This window comes from Cervus elaphus, chromosome 7 (assembly GCF_910594005.1).
Source record: "Cervus elaphus chromosome 7, mCerEla1.1, whole genome shotgun sequence".
In the NCBI taxonomy this organism is placed as follows: domain Eukaryota; kingdom Metazoa; phylum Chordata; class Mammalia; order Artiodactyla; family Cervidae; genus Cervus; species Cervus elaphus.
In genome coordinates this window covers 19,692,209-19,712,693 of record NC_057821.1, presented here as the reverse complement: position 1 = coordinate 19,712,693, position 20,485 = coordinate 19,692,209, and the positions used below count along the sequence as shown (strand labels likewise).

Sequence of the window (20,485 nt, the reverse complement as noted above, 5' to 3'; positions counted from 1 at the left end):
ATCTCTAATCTCTCCTGAACCTGAGGTTCACACTTCCAGATGCCTACAGGGCATCTTTTCAATAAGAATACCTTCACCAGCAACTGTGAGTGTGCACAGCGTCTTCTGAGTGCAATCTTGGTCACGCTTCTCTAAAATGGAAAATTTTAATACTCCTTTTTTAAAAGGAATACTTTCAAACCTCCCCGCTGCACGGCAATCAGCCACCTCTGGGTCAAGTCACAAGCCAATCTGCGACTTTGTACCTGTCACGGGCACAGGTCAGAAAGTAACCAAAATGTGGTCCAGTCTAAATATCACACTGGGAACATCTACACCAGCATCCCAGAGGAGTGAGAACAAGACAAAACAGGAAGCAACAGCAAAAATCTCTAAAACTAACCATCTTTCCCAGCATGACTTTGGAGAAAAAGCCTTCCCAAACCCCATGGAGCAGTATATCTGACCACTTCTTAGCCTACCATTGGCACTCCAATAAGCTTAAGAGAAATACAGGAACAAAATCAAATAAACCCAGTCCTTCTTCTGCACCTTCCCCCTTTCTGCAGTCTCACTCCCAGTGTCAATCAGAATGTAACCAACCCTGAAGAATGTATATGGGGATGGAAGGAAAGAATCCATCTGTTATGGATGGAGACATGGCAGGGGTCCAGTACAAATAGTAGGAGTGATAGCATTTAGAGAACTGCAAACTTAACTAATAAACATATATCAAAGGACCTTGAAAAGAAAGTCTGAGCCACCAAGTTGGCCTGAAGATCTTAAGACCTTTTTCTTTTCCCTACATGGACACTGAACTCCAGAGGTTGCTAAATTCTAGAGCAGTTTATCATGTCCCTTGAGAAAACATGATGGTCACCTCTATGATTCCGCAATGGGCTTTTTTTCTGTTAATTTGAAAGGAGGCCTCAGACTGGTTGATAGTTTTAAGTACCAGTTCACAGCACAAATTTTCATTCCTTAATACTAATCTGAAAAAACAAACTTCACTGTGTATTTTGAAAGGTAATTCAATTACCTGATCTACTTTGTCCCATTGAATTACCTTCAACTGAGTATCTACAAGGGGCAAAGCGCTATTTGAACTTAGCCCTAGTGTCAAGGATTAATAAAGAGGAATGTAGAAGGGAATTAAAACTGAAAAATACCACCCCAGCCAAAGTACCAGGCCGTAACTTCCCTCAATAGGTCTGCAAAGAGTCAAGACAGAGAGATATCTGCTTTTGGATTGGGGGGTGGGGGTGGTTTAGCAGGGGGGGAGTTACTAATCAATTATAAAAATAGAAGAGATTTAGTGTTAAGTCTTCTGAAAGTCACTATCTATCTACCTAGAATTGAATATTCAAGAATTTCTGCCAGTAAGTTTAACTACTGATAGTCAAGATCCAGCTCTCAGGCTTCTCTGGTGATCCAATGATAGAGAGTCTGCCTGCCAATGCAGGGGACATGGGTTTGATCCCTGGTCTGGGACGATCCCACATGTCATGAGGCAGCTAAGCCCGTGTGCCAACCTACTGAAGCCCATGCACCTAATGCCCCAGTTCAGCAGCAAGAGAAGTCTCCACAATGAGAAGCCCACACACAGCAAAAGAGACCCAGCACAGCCACAGATAAATAAATTTATAATAGTTAAAAAAAAATCCAGCTCACAGGCCTTCACATGCATAAAACCTTCCCTCCACCCCCCAAGCTGAAGCTGTTCCTGAACTTCCCTTCACGTTAGCTGCCACCTTCTCATGCTTATCTTATGCCACTTTCTCATTTCCTACCATTTTCTATCACACAGGCACAGTCATTTAACACCCGTGCTTTTTCCCCTTATCAGATTGAGCTGCCTTCTGGGCAATCTATATGACTAAGTCATCTGTGCATTCCCACAGGCCTTTTTAAAATACATACAGGTGGCTAGGACTTCCAAAACCATGCTTGAATAATAGCCAGGACATGGAAGCAACCTAAATGTCCATCAGCGGAGGAATGGATAAAGAAGAGGTACATATATACAATGGAATGTAACTCAGCCATAAAAAGGAATGAAATAGTGTCATTTGCAGTGTGGATAGAACTAGAGACCATCAAAGAAAGTGAAGTAAGTCAGAAAGAGAAAAACCAATATCATATATCATTATATGTGGAATCTAGAAAAATAGTACAGGTGAACTTATCTGCAAATCAGAAATAGAGACACAGATGTAGCAAACAAACATATGGATATCAAGAGGGGAAGGATGGGATGAACTAGGAGATCAGGACCTACATACATACACTAACAATATCATATATAAAACAGACAACTAATGAGACCCCAGTGTATAGCCCAGGGAACTCCACTTGGTGCTCGAAGGTGACCTAAATGGAAAGAAATCTAAAAAAGAGGGGATACATGTACAACTGATTCCCTTTCCAGTATAGCAGACACTAACACAACATTACAAAGCAACTATACACCAATAAAAAGTACCCAATAAGTGTCTGTTGAATAAATAAATGGGCCAGCGCCTGAGAGAATCTATATGTGAACAACCATTCTCTCTAGTAAAAAACAGTCCTCATTACAAAAACACCCAAGGCAATAGGAAAGCCTTGTAAACTCACATATCTTCCCTTCTTTTTCTGGATAAGAAATGAAAATTTGGACTTAATCTCTATGAAGCGCTCTCTGGGAGTCTGACACTTAAGGAGACTTTCAAGCTTCTTAGTATTTCCAAGAGCCAGATAAAGCTCTACAGACTCTTATCCTATTTCATACTTACTAACAAAAACGAACAAATATCAACTTTTCTTCCTCTTACAGCAAACACTAGACAGGAAGCCTGCCCTCCTCAAAAAAGATAAAATGCACAATGATTCATCACAATGTACACATTGTATTGTGTCATTAAATACTGAAATATACATATATGGATAATATAAAAGTATTACGAGTATTATTTAATATATTTACCAACCTAGTTCTCCACCTAAATATTCCCTTAACCATTATGCAAACCATACTCTGATTCACTTTACCTTTCCTTCCAAGACAGTGATCTCCAGGGCACATCAGTAATGTGGCAAGTAGTTCAGAGGAAAATGTTACAGCCACTGATGCTAGACAAGGGGGAAAAAATAGCAAAGCAACTGAATCTGCATTAAAGGCTTGGGCAGACAGAATGAAATTATCCTGATCTTAAGAGGTGCTTTCAGGGGACTTCTCCAGCGATCCAGTGGTTAAGACTCTGCACTTCCACCAGGTTCCATCCCTGCTCAGGGAATTAAGATCCCACAGGCAGCAGCAAAGTCAAAGTGTTAGTCGCTCAGTCATGTCCGACTCTTTGCGACCCCATGGACTGTAGCCCATCAGCCTCCTCTGTCTACGGAATTCTCCAGGCAAGAATACTGGAGTGGTTCGCCATTCCCTTCTCCAGGGGATCTTCATAGTGCAGGCAAAAAAATAAAATCAACATTAAAAAAAAAAAAATAGATGCGCTTTTGGGGTTGACAAATCACACGTTTCACTAGATTAAGAGCGATTTTTCCTTCTTATAAGAACAAAATCCTTTGGCCCAGATAATAATTCAAAGAATCTATACCTGAGATGTCTGGACCCGCTGCAGCTCGGGGGGCCTCGTCCCAAGACCTTATACCTGCTGACCACGGTGGCATTTGTGAAAAAGGCAAGAGAACTTCTGACTTTTTCACAACTGAGCCGGAGGCGGAAAACTTGACATTGGTTCTCAGACATATGTGACTCCTTTCAAGAACTCCTGACTCAAAATTTCAGAGGGAAGTGGCCCTGTAATAACATCTCTTCTGAGAATAGTGCCATATGGTTTTAACAGAGGTTTATTTCCTGAACCCAAAGAGGGCTGCTGATTCTCAATCCAAGGAAAATAATTATGCAGACAATTTCACTCTATTACTCTCAGTGAAACCCATTCTGTGTGGTCCACACATGCCTGCTGACACCTTCAAAGAGACATTAAGCCATTTTTATGTACCGTACCCTTAATGGGTAGAATGCAAGGGAAATTTCCCTGAAGATTAGCACCTGTCGCCATGCATAAGGCTCCCCCACTTTGACTCTCATGTGTTAATACCCTGAGCAGGTCAGGAAAGAGGCAGGAGATGAACAGAGCTTGCAAGTAACAGCTAATTATCAGTCAGATAGGAGGGCAAATACAGACACACAGAGACACTGAGAACTTGAAATACTGCATCTCCCAAAGTCAACAGCAGTACTTCTGGGAAATTACTTCAGACACAACTGGCAGGTTGGGGGGGGGGGCGGCGGGCGGGTGCTGGCAGAGGGCTGGCAGAGGGCAGTTGTTGCGGGGAGGTGGGGAGGAAGGGGGAACCACTCTCTTAAGTAAATGTTCACAGCATTCAACTGCTAACCTTAAAAATAAAATCAAAATAACACAAAAATAAAATCCTTCCGGGGCCATAGACGAACAACACAAATGCTGTAAAAATAAAGATTTCAACCAAAGAACACAGCCATTAAAATATAGCGATCTCAAAGGAGACCACCCTTTAAGCCTAAGAATATTCCCCTAAGAACAGAATATGCCAGGTTGCCCCTGAATCTGAATTTTATTATAGTGGTTGGCTAGGAAATGAACTCATTTCTCCCTTTCAGGCAGTTAAAGATCACTGAGTTTGAACAGGAACCCAGGAAAACTACTTTTCATTTTGCCAGCATTCTTGGCACTTTGTAGAAAGAGCCTCTTTCCCCTATATTAGCGCTTTTTGCCTACCAATACCTACCACCTCTCTTTGAATCAGCTGAGAAACAACCAAAAAAAAAGAGTAAAATTTCTGAGATGTCCACAGGAATATTACAAAATTGAAGCAGAGAGAGACAGAGAGCCGTGTATGGCAAGCAGTGTCCAGACCCAGAGAGCAGGAACCAGATAGAAGCGGTACAGTACTCGGCACCAGGCAGGCCAGGACTGTTTTCTTTAGACAGCCTCTAAGTCGTGCCAAGAAACAGACGGATGCTGCTGAAAGAATATCTTCCACAGCTGGGCATCTGGGTTCTGTGACAGACAGCCCTGCTCCTGTGTGTGGTCTGTAGAATATATCGAAAGCTTGGGAGGGAGTTCTTGGCACAACAGGAGAAAAACCTAAGGCTGTTCTTTTTTTGCGGGGAGACGAAATGAAATTCCAACATCATACACACCGGAGTGAAACGCTGCCTCTCTTGCCTACACCCCAGACCTAGATTTTGTTTCTCATTTTTGACCCTGTGTCTGCTGTCTACTGATGGATTGGGCAGACAAATCTCTCCACTCACTTTCATTTCCAGAAAGACTTTTACATCTCTTTGCGCCAACCAACACTAAGGCATTTTTTGTTTCGAACAATCCAAGGGAATGTTAAACAAACTGGAAATCTTGAAATTCCTTAAAAACAGAAACAACAGGAAACAGCCTCACCATGCCTGAAAACTATGTTGCCAAACCGGTTTTGGTTGAGTCTTCTTAAATTAAAATATATATATATATATATATATATATATATATATATATATATATATATATATATCTTACTTTCCTTGATCAGATTTATTTCCTTAACTCTCTCTGCCTGTCTCTCTCTCTCTCTGAGTCGCTCAGTCATGTCTGACCCCATGGACTGGAGCCCACCAGGCTCCTTTGTCCATAGGATTTCCCAGGCAAGAATAGTGGAGTGGGTTTCCATTTCCCATTTCCTTCTACAGGGAATTTCCCGGACCAGGTGATCGAATCCGAGTCTCCTGGACTGCAGGCAGATTCTTTGCCCACTGAGCCATTCTTAAAACACTGGACTGCAAGGAGATCCAACCAGTCAATCCTAAAGGAAATCAGTCCTGAATATTCATTGGAAGGACTGATGCTGAAGCTGAAACTCCAATACTTTGGCTACCTGATGCGAAAAACAGACTCATTGGAAAAGACCCTGATGCTGGGAAAGATTGAAGGTGGGAGGAAAAGGGGACGACAGAGGATGAGATGGTTGGATGGCATCACCGACACGATGGACGTGAGTTTGAGTAGGCTCCGGGAGTTGGTGACAGACAGGGAAGCCTGGTGTGCTGCAGTCCATGGGATGGCAAAGAGTCGGACATGACTGAGTGACTGAACTGAGCTGACCCAAGTTTTACTTTGACAGTATACTGGCTGAAACAATAAAGCAAGAACAGAGCCTAATAAATAGAGCCAGCCTCTACTGTGTATCTTTCAGAGTAAAAGGCCAGAGCTCAATAGAGAAAAAGAAGGCAAGCCTGGAAAATTAACCATTGACAGAGAGTAGCAGCCAGCTTCCAATCTCAATGGAATACGACATAACCTTCTTGCCTACACTCAATTAGCTTTGAAGATGCCTCTGCCAGGTGTATAGGTATCGCTTGTGTTCCGGAGAGGGGGAAAAAAATGCACATTATACAAACCTTGCTTAATAGGAATCTTAAAATAGAATAATACTCTGATTTATATCCATAAACATCACCCAGACAGTAGCAATTTTGTACAAAAGCCACACATACTCTTTATAGTCAGGAATTCCTCTAGTCTGGATCTGCTTTTTGATGTAACAAATCTGGTGAAGCCAATGCCTAGGAATCACTCTATCCCAATTTAAAAACTGAGACACTTTTGCTAAAAAAGAATGGGAGGGTATGTGGATTTCCCTGGTGGTACAGCATTTAAGAATCCACCTTCCAATACAGGGCACACAGGTTCAATCCCTGGTCAGGGAACTAAGATCCCACATGCCATGGGTTTACACCACAACTAGAGAGACGCCCATGCACACAATGAAGACCCAGCACAATCAAAAAATGAAAAAAGAATGGGAAGGTACAGTATTCTCCCACCCCCACTCCCGACAGTCCAGTGTCCCCCTTTCCTAAGACAGCTCCTGGGTTGCTTTTCTATTTTCCTCAGGTTCTAACTGGCAGAACTGAAGAACTATACCATTTTAATTCCCACAATACCATTATTATGTAAGTTTTTGTTAGATCTCTATTTTGGGGACTTGAATCCACAAAACGTACAAAAATTTCCCTGGGTGGTAGAGGTAGAAAGTTAAAATAAATCCGTTTCATTTCTATGGAAACTTTTGCCCTCCCAAAAGCCATGGTACCTAAGAGTCCTGAGCTAACAAATGTAAAAACGACAGAGAGTTTGGGGCATGCTTTCAGAGAGGTGTGTTAGGAAAAGGAACAGGCCTGGAAGTGACACATTTTTAATGCCCTAACTCCATGTTACAGAAGACACAGTGTCTGAGCACCAATGGAAGCACCTAGTGACCAAGAGATGTATTCCAGGTACCAAAGAAAAACAATCTGATCAAAGGACCATCGTGGACTCAGAAAGAGATCACAATGCTTTTTCTGAGTATCAGTGTCCACAGCGATCTTGTCCCCCAAATCTGAAGAACTCTGATCAGTGTCACTCTTCTGACATGTATTATATACTTTTCTTTGTAATCTCCCCTGGCAAGTATTTCTCAACTTTCCAACTCTACATGAGGTCCCTGAAGACACAGCTCATCTTTATTCTCCATTTTATCTCCCAAACCAAGAAGAGGTGCTGTTTCATTGACTGGTTTGGACAAAGTCAAAGCTTTTGCTATCAAGATTTTTCTATCATATGTTCAAATGCATATGAGTCAAGAGATGGAAAGAAAAGAATGAAAATTGATCATGTCGTTTGGCCATATCACTTTCTTGGATCACTTTACATGGCCTTTACATTCAAAGACAAATACTTTCTACTTCAAAAAAATATGTAAACAAAGAGCTGTTCATTTTTTCACCATCCTCCACAGTAACAATGCCTTTGTGGATGAGCACCTATGGCTTGACTCATAATTTTACACATGAAAACACAGCCATCAAAACTACAATTTGCCAGAGTGCTGTAGTTGGATTGACAGAAAAAAGTAATATCTACTTTTCCAGTGGCAACGGTGGTGTGCAGTAGCTTAAATGTGTTTTTCATTGTCGAAGGGGTCTGATTTCTTTCATACGGATATTGTTAGGGGGCCAAGGATTGGTGATGGAGTTAAGATGACAGAAAATGCAGCCGTGGCAGGAGAGACTGCACAAATGCTTCATGCGCCTCTAGTTAGAGATGAAAGGTGGGTGGGGAGTGAGCCCTGGGCTTTCCAAGCTCATGTCCTTGGAGACAGATGCTCAAAAACGGAGTATGAAGAGAAAAAGCTGAAGGCATTCAGTTCTTGGAAATCTTGCTTACTCTTTAGAGCGTATGTGTTAGAAGTCGATCTTGAGGGAATTACCCATAGTGGTTTTGAGGTTTCTGAGTAAAGAGGGAAAACGAGGGAAATTGCACGGGCATCCTGATTGACTTCAAAAGTTGATTTTATCTGCGCATTTCAGAACTGAATGAAAAGGAGGCACTTTATCCACATTTTCTCTATAATGTTTGAACGCTGGTTTAATTCTGCTCCAAACTCTTGCTCTGGATAGAAAATGGTCTTATCTTTAACAATAATCCCAACAAACACACACCATAAATTATCACAAAAATTTATACAGATCAAACCTACAGACCCATAGACTTGTATGCTTTTCTGACATTAATTTGTACTGTGGGAAACTTATGGCCTAAAGGTAAAATGGAAAAATCACTTAAAAAGTAAGTTTTAAATACTAGAATCAGAACCAATCTCTCATTTTTTCTCTTACAAATATTCTTTACAAACTATCCATTCATTTACCCAATAAACATTAGTTGGGTATGTACTATGTAGAGGGCACTTTGCTACAAACACTGAAGAAAATAACCTCCCATAATATATGGTCTATATCTTCAAGGATCTTACAAGCTGGTAGGTGAGATAACACCTAGACATAAGTGTGTGCTTAGTCGCTCAGTCATCTCCAACTCTTTGCAACCCCATGGACTGTAGTCTGCCAGGCTCCTCTGTCCATGGGGATTCTCTAGGCAAGAATACTGGAATGGGTAGCCTATCCTCCTCCAGGGGATCTTCCCAACCCAGGAATCAAACTGGGCTCTCCTGCATTGCAGGCAGATTCTTTACCAACTGAGCAACCAGGGAAGCCCTAGACATAACCCAAGGCAATATATTTTAAAAACGGCAAAGTGTTGCAGTCAGAATATTACAAGATTTTAAATGCCAGACATTCCTCCTGAAGGAAAGCTTAATGGAGTAGGTTCCATTTGAGCTAGAAAAGTGGGTGAGGTTTCAAAAGATGGAAATGGAAGATGCATACTGAAAGCAAAAGGCACAGCATGAAAAGAAATGTGTAACTACCAAAGGACAAGGACCATTCAGGGAGCAGTAAGAACAGCTTGGCTATAGCGGAGCTTCTCAACACAAGGAGCGCCAGCCCCGGGGGGAGCTTGGTTTTGACTGTCACATCATGGAAGATGCACTACTGGACTTCAGATGTCAGTAGTCTTGCAATGCATGGAACAGCCCTACACAATGCAGTTTTCCCACATCCCTCAGGCCTTTTGGAAAATCCATTAGGCATTCAAGTAGGTGAAAAAATCTGGTTATAGTTACCTGACCCCACAACCTAACTCTACTTAAACATAAAGATTTTTTTTTCCTGAAGTTTTAACACACTGGATTTTCTAGGAATAAAACTACCCAGAAGTCAAGGGAAGAGAATATACTTTGGTTAGGAATTTTACCAAGAGCTGTACATTTTAGAAAATCTTTAACAGCAATGTCATTCTAGGTGTATGAGTCTCTTAACACACAATCTGGATCAATCTTAATTTGCAGCTGCCACACGTGAGATGATTCTATACAACATTCGAGCAGCTGGTTAGTTCATTAGTTTTCTAGCCTACTCTTTCCCAAGTATTTAGATACTAAAATATATAAATATAATTTTTTTTTAAATTAAGTTATTTGATTTTTCCCTTTCCTTTATACTTCAATCCTAACATTGCATTAATCTTTTGGAAATGACTATCTAGATAGATATAGAAAATTTATTATTTCTTTTCAGAATAGTAAAGGGAGACTATTAGAGTTTTGTTATTAAAAAAAAAGGATGCTGGCTCTAACACATCTGAGAACTACTGGACTAGAAAGTGTGTAAGAAAGTGAAGGGAGACGTAAAGATGAGACAGGGCCAAGATTAGACACATAAAGATAAGATGATCATGGTTTTGAGAAACCTGTAAGTGACAGGGTAACAACTAGAACCCCACAAGGGTGACACAGTGGAAAGCCATCGTGGTGAGATGATCAAAGTCTCTGGGTGAAGAGAACTTTAAGAGGAAAGAGACTGATGGGGACAAGAACAGTTAGTGACCCTGGCGTGTCACTCCCTTTCCTATGTCAACACAAGGAAGGGATGGTTTTTATAAAAGGATTTTGCGGCATTCGTTTCAGGGATAAAAAGATGGGGAAATTGAAGATGATTAGGAAGAAAGATCAGAGAAGGCAATGGCACCCCACTCCAGTACTCTTGCCTGGAAAATCCCATGGATGAAGGAGCCTGGTGGGCTGCAGTCCGTGGGGTCACTAAGAGTCGGACACAACTGAGCGACTTCACTTTCACTTTTCACTTTCACGCACTGGAGAAGGAAATGGCAACCCACTCCAGTGTTCTTGCCTGGGGAATCACAGGGACAGAGGAGCCTGTGGGCTGCCATCTATGGGGTCACACAGAGTCGGACACGACTGAAGCGACTTAGCAGCAGCAGCAGCAGTAAGAAAGATAAAGATTTGGAGAGGAGGACTTCCCTGATGATACAGAGGTTGAGACTCTGCCTTCCAATGCAGAGTACGTGGGTTCAATCCCTGGTCGGGAAGCTAGGATCCCACATGCCTCAAGGCCAACAAAAGCCTGGAACATAAACAACAGAAGCAATATTGTGGCAGGTTCAATAAAGACTTGAAAAACGAGAGAGATTTAGGGGCTGATCACAAAATCAACATGATTGCTTAGATGAGAGGGCAAGGAAACAGAGAGAGGAAAGCCAAGTTCAGGGCGCTGGGTGACGTCCACTTGTGGGAGGAGGTGGGAGTTTAAAAGATAAAGCGCCAGAGGAAGAGGAGCAGTCAGACAGGCGGGAGGAAGCCTGAGTAGGATCCAGCAGAAGCCAAGGACTGGGGCAAGAGGACGTAATCGAGAGGGTCAGTGCCTGGAGAAGTTGAGGCTGGAGATCAGGAGGAGGCTGCCAGAGGGAGGCTCGGGTCCTCCCAGCAGCTGAGCGGAGCGGCTGCAAGCGGCCAGGGGTGCGTGCGCGTGAGGAAGCGGAGGTTACAAGTCTAAGAGACTCTTTCAAGAAGTTGGGTGGCTAGAGAGAAGAGAAAGAACGTATTAGCTCAAAGAAGGAGGAAAAAAAAGGGATGTCTTAGGAAGGTAAATCTGACCTGATAAACAAAAAATATGGCAGGGACTGGTTTTCAGTTTCTTTATCTGTTAAATAAATGAAGTGAGCCCCAGGGGCCTTAGGTAAGACTTTAAGATTCTCTGATGAGCTGCTGGGACAAATCACACTGGGTAGGAAATGAAGCCTCGAAACAAAAGTCTTGCTTCGTGGAAACAGGATTTACCTCTCTCTGAAATTGAAAGACAGAAAAACAAATGTCCACTCGTAGGAGGCTCCTTCTACAGATGACAAAGCACTGTAATACTTGAAGGGCTCCCACACCCACCCGTGTCGTGTCCAACTTTTTGCGACCCCGTGGTCTGTAGCCCACCAGGCTCCTCTGTCCATGGGATCCTCCAGGCAAGAATACTGGAGTGGGTTGACATGTCCTTCTCCAGGGGCTCTTCCTGACCCAGGGATCAGACCCAGGTCTCCTGCATTGCAGGCAGATTCTTCACCATCTGAGTCACAAGGGAAGCCCATGAAGAGGTGCCCAAAGTCAGACTGGCCACCTTCTCAAGAGACCTGACAGCCCACTGCACAATGACATCCCAGCCGGGCAGGAGCTCAGGCCGGGACATCAGAGCTGGATTCCAGTCCTGGCTTTGCAACCCACTGGGTTTGAGGACTTGGTCCTGTTCCTTAGCTCTTCCAAGCCCTTTCCTCTTCTTTCACATTGACAAGTGTTAGTTATCTATGCAAATTTTTGGCCACACCCTGCAGCCTGTGGGATCTTAGTTCCCCTACCGGGGATCCAACCCATACCCCCTGCATTGGAAGTGCAGAGTCTTAACCACTGGACCACTAGGGAAGCCCCCCCACATTTAAATTGAGATCACACCAACATTCAGTCATAGAACTGTCACGTTATATAACATAAGGTATTATTGGCATTCTTAATATCTCAGGATTAGTGTTCCTGCTGTAGTTTAAGAGGTATGAAACGGAGGCATGGAAAGATGCAGTGGCTTTCCTAAGCTGCCGCAGATGCAGAATGGAGCACAAATTTCAAAGCTACCAACACAGTGACCACACCGGCAAGTTCAAGTTCCTTCTTAATTGACTGAACAGTCTGCACCAGCTCAGATCAACAAAGTATTGATAATGATCCACAAGGTAAGTGCGGTATCAAAGTTAGAGTCCTTGAAGAATAAGACTCTTGTGACCAGCGATATTTATTCTCTTGCTAAATGCATCGCATGAAACCCCTAAATGTGCTCAGTCACTTCAGTCTTGTCTGATTCCTTGCAACCCTATGGATTGTAGCCCACCAGGCTCCTCTGTTCATAGATTCTCCAGATAAGAATACTGGAGTATGTTGCCATGCTCTCCTCCAGGGGATCTTCCTGACCCAGGGATTGAACCTGGGTCTCCTGTGGCTTCTGCATTGGCAGGTGGATTCTTTACTAGTTGAGCCAGCTGGGAAGCCCCTTAAATCCCTAAAACACACGTAATTAACCATGAAGACAGGAATATTTCAAAAGAATGGATTAAGAAGATGTAGTGTTTTGGGGCTTTCAAGTTCCCAGTGCAGGGGGCCCAGGTTCGACCCCCTGTCAAGGAATCCCACATACTGCAACTAAGACCTGGCACAGCTAAATAAATTAATAATAATAATAATAAAAAGTAACATTTCCATTCCACCGCCTCTTCTGATCTCGGAAGCCTGACCCACCTTACCCACCAGGCCAGTACAGGGTTCAGGAAGAGAAGGACGTCCAGGATCTGGTGTCCAGAGGAGCCTAGCTGGCTGGGCACTGGGCCCATTTGAAAGTGTTCCGCATGACCAGGGGACACCTCCAGTGTCTCTGGGGACTCACTGTCCCCACTGTGCTTTTCTCAGGACTAAGACCCCGCCTAGAATCACTATAGAAACTTGGAGCTTTCAGAGTACCTGTGGAATGCCTACAAGGAGTGGCCTGGCCAAGGCTTATAAACATGTCACAACACAGGTGACCTTAGGTCAAAAACAGGCCCCAAAGACACTGGCTAAACTTGTCTTGGGTAAAGACAAAAGAAACAGTGTCACACATAAACTCTTTAGAGTTTATAAACCTCTTATATGTGCAAAAGGGAGCAGATCTTGCACACGAAGCATCAACGAAGCTCCCCTCAGACTCCCCTCGTGTCTGAAAGCGGTGGTGCAGCCACGTTACAGACAAACGTCCCAGACACATAAGAGGCTGATGGGGTCTCCGTGTGCAACGAGAGGCTGTGATTCACGTCCTGCAGAAGCCATGTCCAGACAAATTAAAAAACTGTACATCCGACTGAGACACAGTCGGCTGCCTCAAGTTATCAAAATGACAACGTCTGCTGTCACTAAGGATATGATCAAATTCATTCGGGTGAAATGAGCAAACTGAACCAAGAGGCTGTATCTATCTGTTCAACCCTCTACAGGTTCTGAGGGAGGAGATCCCTCTACTTTCGGTAAGAATAAGTGCTGGATAATGCGGTGACACTGGTCTCAGCTGGTTCTTCCAGCTCTGTAAAGAGCAAAGGAAAGGACACAAAGATCTGGTTTGAGGCAGCTCATGCCAACCAAGGGCCACTTGGAGACACAGCCTGGGGAGGCTGACACTGATCAAAATGAAACAAAAGATTTGCATTTCATTTCATATTATTCTCAGGTCATCATCCGAGTACACTAAAGGGAAAAAATAAATGCTTATATGTGGGGTGCTTTCTTGGGTTTAGCAATCACTTCACAGTTCATTTATTCCTTCTAAACATTAGAATTAACTACCACCTGCCAGGTACCTATACATTAGGATAAAAAGACCTAGTCCCTGATAAACAACCTATAGATGTTCATTTGGGAGCTCAACTATCTCTGTTGTTGAGAACATTTTTCTAATTTTTAACACAATTCACCATGAGTCCAATTCGTTGTCCAGTGAGTCTTATCCCATAAGTTAATAAAGATAAAAACATTCCTATTAATTAATTAATTTCCTGGATAAAATAAAGATTTGGATGCAAATATTTCACTGTATTCTTCTGGCTGAAGAAGAGTAACAAACTGAGCTACCTCTTCTTGCCAGGGAATAACTAAACTAAAAGAAAAAAAAGAACAAAAGTAAGAGGAGAAAAAAACTAGTGTTTTAAGAAAAGCACTGGGACTTCCCTGGAGATCCACTGGTTAGGATTATGCACTTCCACTACAAGGGGCACAGGTTCGATCCCTGGTTGGGGAACTACGATTCTGCATGACATAAGGTGCAGCAAAAAAGAAACAAAAGGTACTTAAATAAATGTGAGCATCACTGTAACAATCTCTTTGCTTTACTACTATGACACATGCCGAGGGACTCCACCAGTTTTAACTCTACTGGCAAGACAAAAGGAAAAAAAAAAAAATACCCAATATGCTAAATGAAAGAAAGACTAATGTGCGAAAGATTTTTTTTTCTCCCCAGCTAGAAAAGAAATATCTCCATCCTTTTGGAATAATATGGGAACGTAAAATGACTTCATGTCAGCCTGTTTAACACATAACCCACCTTATAGTGTTTTTCACTGACTTAGTCAATTCACTCAATCTTTAATATGCCTGAAGATGATACAAATGCTTCCTTGTACAGACTTTTCCTCTTGCTTCTGGGTCAGAAGATTTTACTTCTGTTGGAGAGCAAGGGCGTGTCTTCTCTTTCCAGTAGAAGGTATCACCCTGTATTCTGTTTCCTGTGCTCATAAAACCAGACAGGAAGACAGAGAAGTGACCCAGGAACTAAACCATTTGGTGAAGACCCCTCCCCTTTTATTTTTTTTTCCATTTATTTTTATTAGTTGGAGGCTAATTACTTTACAAGGCCCCTCCCCTTTTAAAAGCCACTGATCAATACTTGATAGAAAGAGAAACTGGCTGTGACACGCTCCTGTTTTGGCTCAGATCCACAGTGACCGCAGTTCTGAGAAGCTCGCTGTTTCAATGCATCCTTCACACAGTTCCAGATGGGGCTGACCTCAGCCTCGGGTTCTGGCCACTCAGTACAAGTCTGGGCTCAAGCAGGTAACTTGGTTCTTTCTGACATGAGCACAGAGAGACGATATTAGACTATGGCTCATAAAGTGGGCTCATGGGTGATGCCTTCTGGACATCAATGTCAAAATTAACCTGTAGCTGATGCCTGCTCACTTGCGTTCAAATTATTTTGCTCTGAAAGGGAAATGTTTACTCTTGTACACATTTGGTTTCAACCTCTGAAACCATTGCTTGATGTTAATCTGAACCACTGAACGTGTGCTTTAGAACACAAACCCAAGTCCCTCGTTTTAATGACATCAATTAGAAGGATACTGTCTATAAAATTCTACTGTGAATAGTTGCGTACTGTCACCAAACAAGCCATTAAAACCAGCGCCCTAGTCCTGATGAATTACTTAAAACTATAGCTCACAAATTAGAGAGTGTTCATTATCTCATGCTTAAAGTCAGTTTTTAGCCAATTCAAGAGTTCTCTCATTCTTGTGTCTGTCCATTCTCACCTAATTCTCCAGGAGCAGTTATGTGGTCTTCTACACCACTGTTACGTGGTCATCTGAGAGGCTCCCCGGTGCCAAGGAGGAGCAATGAGTGACAGCGACCAGGCCCCCTGCCTTCCTGTTCCCCTGGTAAGGATCAAACCAGCACTTCCCACAGATTAGAAATAGAAAACAGCTTACTTCACTGATATAAATAACTCTGCAGTGCCCTTCACTGAGTCCTAAAACCTTTCATGTACTAAAACCAATTTCCTTAAGACAGATTGTCAGGAATGGAACCCTTTTTCCCCTTTATTTTGAATCCGTGTGTCTCTATATGTTTTTTTTTTTTTTGACAGGAAATAGCATTTATTGGTGAGCGTGATTAAGGAGGGAACAGAGCTGATGCTCATGAGTGCAGGGCCCGCCATTTGTCCAGGGGACCACGATTAGGGATGTATTTGACCCCACAGCCGTCCGGGATGAGTCGCTTTTCTGCCACCATGTTCTCAAATTCATCCGCATTGAACTTGGTAAATCCCCACTTCTTGGAGATGTGGATCTTCTGACGGCCAGGGAACTTGAACTTGGCCCGGCGGAGGGCTTCAATCACATGCTCCTTGTTCTGCAGCTTGGTGCGGATGGACATTATGACCTGGCCAATGTGGACCCTGGCCACTGTGCCCTGGGGCTTTCCAAAGGCACCACGCATACCTGTCTGGAGTCTATCAGCTCCAGCGCAAGACAACATCTTGTTGATGCGGATGACATGGAAGGGGTGGAGCCGCACTCGGATGTGAAAACCATCTTTGCCACAGCTTTTCACCATGTACTTGTTGGCACAAATACGGGCAGCCTCCAGGGCTTCAGAGGAGAGCTGCTCATACTCATCTGACACCATGTGGCCACAGAGTGGGAACTCATCCACTTTGGCCTTCTTACGCCCCAAGTCGAAGATGCGGATCTTAGCATCAGGGACACCTCGGCAGAAGCGGGACTTTGGGTACGGCTTGTTCTTACAATACCGGTAACACCGGGCGGGGCGGCGGCCCATGGCGACACCAGGATCTTCAGTGGCGTGCCGAAGGGAAAGAGCTGTGTGTCTCTATATGTTTTATGCATCTTAATTAATATCTTCTATTTATGTTTACTTGCATGAATGTCACACGAATGGTGGAGTGGGGGTTCAATTTAATAGTATTCTAGTTTGACAAGCCAACTCAGATCATGCATTCTAACCACAGCTGCCATGGGAACATTTTTAAGACTCGTAATTAATGTCTACTGACAAATCAGGTTTAAAAAAAAAAAAAACTGCAGCAAGAGATTAATGTGGCTAATTCATTTAACAGATCTTACAGACTGATGGAGCAAACTATATGACAGGCACAGAAGAATACACAGGATCCTGGTAAGATATAATCCCTCACAAAACACAAAGATGAAAAGAAAAGGAAACTTCAGCCCAGTGCTCTCACAGTTTGGCTTCCTCCCACACACTTCCTGCCATCAAGGGTATGCAGTCCATGCTCAGAACGTCGCTTGGAAGAGGGCCCAGAGGAGGGCCGAGAACAACAACAGTACATAGTAGGTGCTCAGTAAATACCTGTCAACTGTATGGAGACACCTTCGTTCTGCACTGTCCTTCTCCACAGTGTTCACACTGACTTGAAAGGCACAGAAACTCCCAAACAAGAAGTTTCAATCAACCCTGACTCTCATCACACTTGGGTTGTGGAAGGACTTTCCCAGCTGGCCTCCTTGGCCCCCTATGTTCCTCACCTCCTGTTTCCTCCTTGCCTTTGCTTCCTCCTGCCTCTCCCACCAAACTAAAACATCCCCCTTGCTTCCCGATGTTGGAGCTCTTCCATAGACAGGCAAAACTTACTGCCATCCCTGCATGTAGAAATATCAAGCTTTCCCCTTCCAACTCTCCTGCTGGCAAACCCCCAGAGCCACCCTCCTGCTGCCCCTCCGGCTCAGACTCTTCTGGAGCCCGCCCAGCCCTGCATCCTTCACCCAAGTCTCCCCATCCGGCTGGGTGTTCCTCTCCTCTCCACTCATGCTCTGATCCACTCTGGCCCTTCTACTCGCTCCCCCTTCACACGGCACGGTCCCTCCTCCCCGGTGCCTTCGATGAAGGTCTTCAACTCACCCACTGTCTTCAGGACTCAGCTTCCTCCAAGTCATTTCAACTTTCTTTAGGATTTCTACCACACACTAAGGATGCTAAGACTCTCACATTTATGTGGCAGTTTACAGTAACAAACTTATTAGATATGATTCCCTATGATCACCATTAGAGGTGGGTTTCATCATCCCCATTTTTCCATTGATGATGCCAAGGCCCCAAGAGACCAAGTTTGTCAAGGACACATCCCCCTGAAAGAGGGGCCCTGGAGCTCCAGGCCTGTAACGAAGTCCTAAAGGTCCTGCCGTTGTGCCACCTCCCCCTCGGGGGAGGTCCTGCCGTTGTGCCACCTCCCCCTCCCCGCTTCCGTGATCCCCTTCCGGAGAACACTCTCAAAGGCTGTGAACCTTTTAGGATTTCCCTAGAGCTTCCGGGGTTAAGAATCCGCCTGCCAACGCAGGGGACCCGGGTTCAGTCCCCGGACAGGGAAGATTCCACATGCTGTGGGGCCGTTGAGCTCATGCACCACAACTACCGAACCCACGTGCTACAGCCCGTGCTCCGCAGCAGGAGAAGCCCCCACCAGCCGCAACTAGAGACAGCCTGCATTGCAGAAGCCAAGACCCAGCACAGCCAAAAAATAAACACATAAAGTCTTTTCAGAGAGGCTGTGAACTTTTAAAATTCCTTCTCCCTACCTCCTGTCCTCCGTTTCCTCTTAAACTTTATCAGACCATCTTGTGAACCTGTCCTTCCACAGACATTTCTTTTGCCAAGATCACCGATGGCTTCCGTATGGCCAAACCTAATCAACAGTATCCGACACGGTCAGTGACGTTATTATTCCGGAACTGAGTCCCCAGCTTCCTGGACACCACACTCCTCGGGGCTCCGCCTACTCGCTGACGGCACCCCCTCAGTTTCATTCATTGGTCCCTTCTCCCAGTTCCAATTTTCAACTGTTGGGAACCACCCAGGGCTATGTCCTTGGCCCTCTTCCCTTCTCTATCTAAAAATATTTATTTCAGTCTCACAGCTCCAAATAGCACTCCAGAGCCACTCTGTTGCCTGAACTCCAGATCCACAGTCTACACCCAGATGATCTGGGCCTTCCAGCACCAGCCTCTGCCCACAACTCCCTCTTTGGCCTCATGGCCTGACACTTCCCCCTTCTCTCTGCTACAGCCACACTGGCCGTCTTGCCCCTCCGTAAACATGCCAAGGAGGGGCTTCTCTGGTGGTCCAGTGGCTAAGACTTCACACTCCCAATGCAGGGGTCCCAGTTTGATCTCTGGTCAGGGAACCTGATCTCAGATGCTTCAACTGAGAGTTTGCATGCTGCAACTAAACCTAGCCCTAACTCAAATAAAGATCCCACATGCCACAACAAAGATTGAAGATCCCATGTGTTGCAACTAAGACCTGGTACAGCCAAATAAATAAATAAAATTATATTTTAAAAAAATGAAAAACCAACATGCCAATGAGCTTCTTGATGCTTTTGCTCTTCATATTCCACTGCCTGGATCCCTCCCCAAATGTATAACTTAATTCAGGTCTCTGTTCAAATGCTACCCATAAGCAAGACCCGTCTGACTTGCATAAAAGAGGACCCACCTCCCGTGGGTGATCTCTATCCCCTGACCCTGCCTCCTTTTCCTTTAAAGTGATTATCACCACCCTGCATATTTGCATACTATATATGTATATGTACATATGTACATGTTTGCTTACTATTGCCTTCCTCCAACAGGAAGCAAACTCCATGAGGGAAAGAAATTTGTCTCTTTTGTTAAAGGCTATCTCCCTAATCAGGCTTCCCAGGTGGCGCAGTGTAAAAAAATCTGCCTGCCAATGCAGGAGACGCAAGAGACATAGGTTTGACCCCTGGGTCGGGAAGATCCATCCCATGGAGTAGCAAATGGCAACCCACTCCAGTAATCTTGCCTGGAGAATTCCATGGAGAGAGGAGCCTGGAGGGCTACAGTCCATGGGGTTGCAAAGAGTTGGACATGACTGAGCACACACACACACATTCCCCCTAACATCTAGAAGAAATTTCTGGCATAAAGCAGGACTTAATAAATACTTGTTGAAGAAATGAACATACGATAACATCACATAAGTGAATAAGTATAGACCATCCAGTCATTTAGTAATTACAAATGTTATCATCTGAACCATATTTCAATTCCTTAAAGGCAGAACTTTCTACCTTACATTTCAATGTGTATGTCATTGGTATAGTTGTGGGCACACAGTAGGTGCTCAGTAAAGACTGTGGCTGTCTGACTGATTTGAGCAATGCAGAGAAAAGCAGGACCAGAATTTCAAGGATATTCAGCAAGTCATTCTTTTTAGGTAATTCTGTGTGTGCAGATTTTTATGAAGAAAATGAACTTGACAGACCCCTGCCCTGTGGGAATATAGTGCTATGATATTGAAAATGAAAAACCATAATGTATGTGGAATTTTAAAAAAAGAACGTAAATAACTATAAATAAGTCAGACCCTTATGGCAAGCACCCAAGCTGAAAGA

General features: G+C 43.9%; 2 protein-coding genes across 3 annotated transcripts in view; both read right to left on the bottom strand.

Moving 5' to 3' along the window:
- Positions 1-20,485, bottom strand: part of RUNX2 (RUNX family transcription factor 2) — a 233,002-nt gene that overhangs the window by 75,650 nt on the left and 136,867 nt on the right. The gene's annotated exons all lie outside the window — the stretch shown is intronic.
- Positions 16,156-16,925, bottom strand: LOC122697146 (60S ribosomal protein L10). The gene has a single exon (XM_043907640.1). The coding sequence runs from the start codon at positions 16,867-16,869 to the stop codon at positions 16,225-16,227; it is 645 nt and encodes a 214-aa protein (XP_043763575.1). The 5' UTR covers positions 16,870-16,925; the 3' UTR covers positions 16,156-16,224.

What these genes read in the sequence shown, in the direction of transcription:
- LOC122697146 (XM_043907640.1), bottom strand. Translation starts at nt 16,869, where the DNA reads ATGGGCCGCCGCCCCGCCCGGTGTTACCGGTATTGTAAGAACAAGCCG.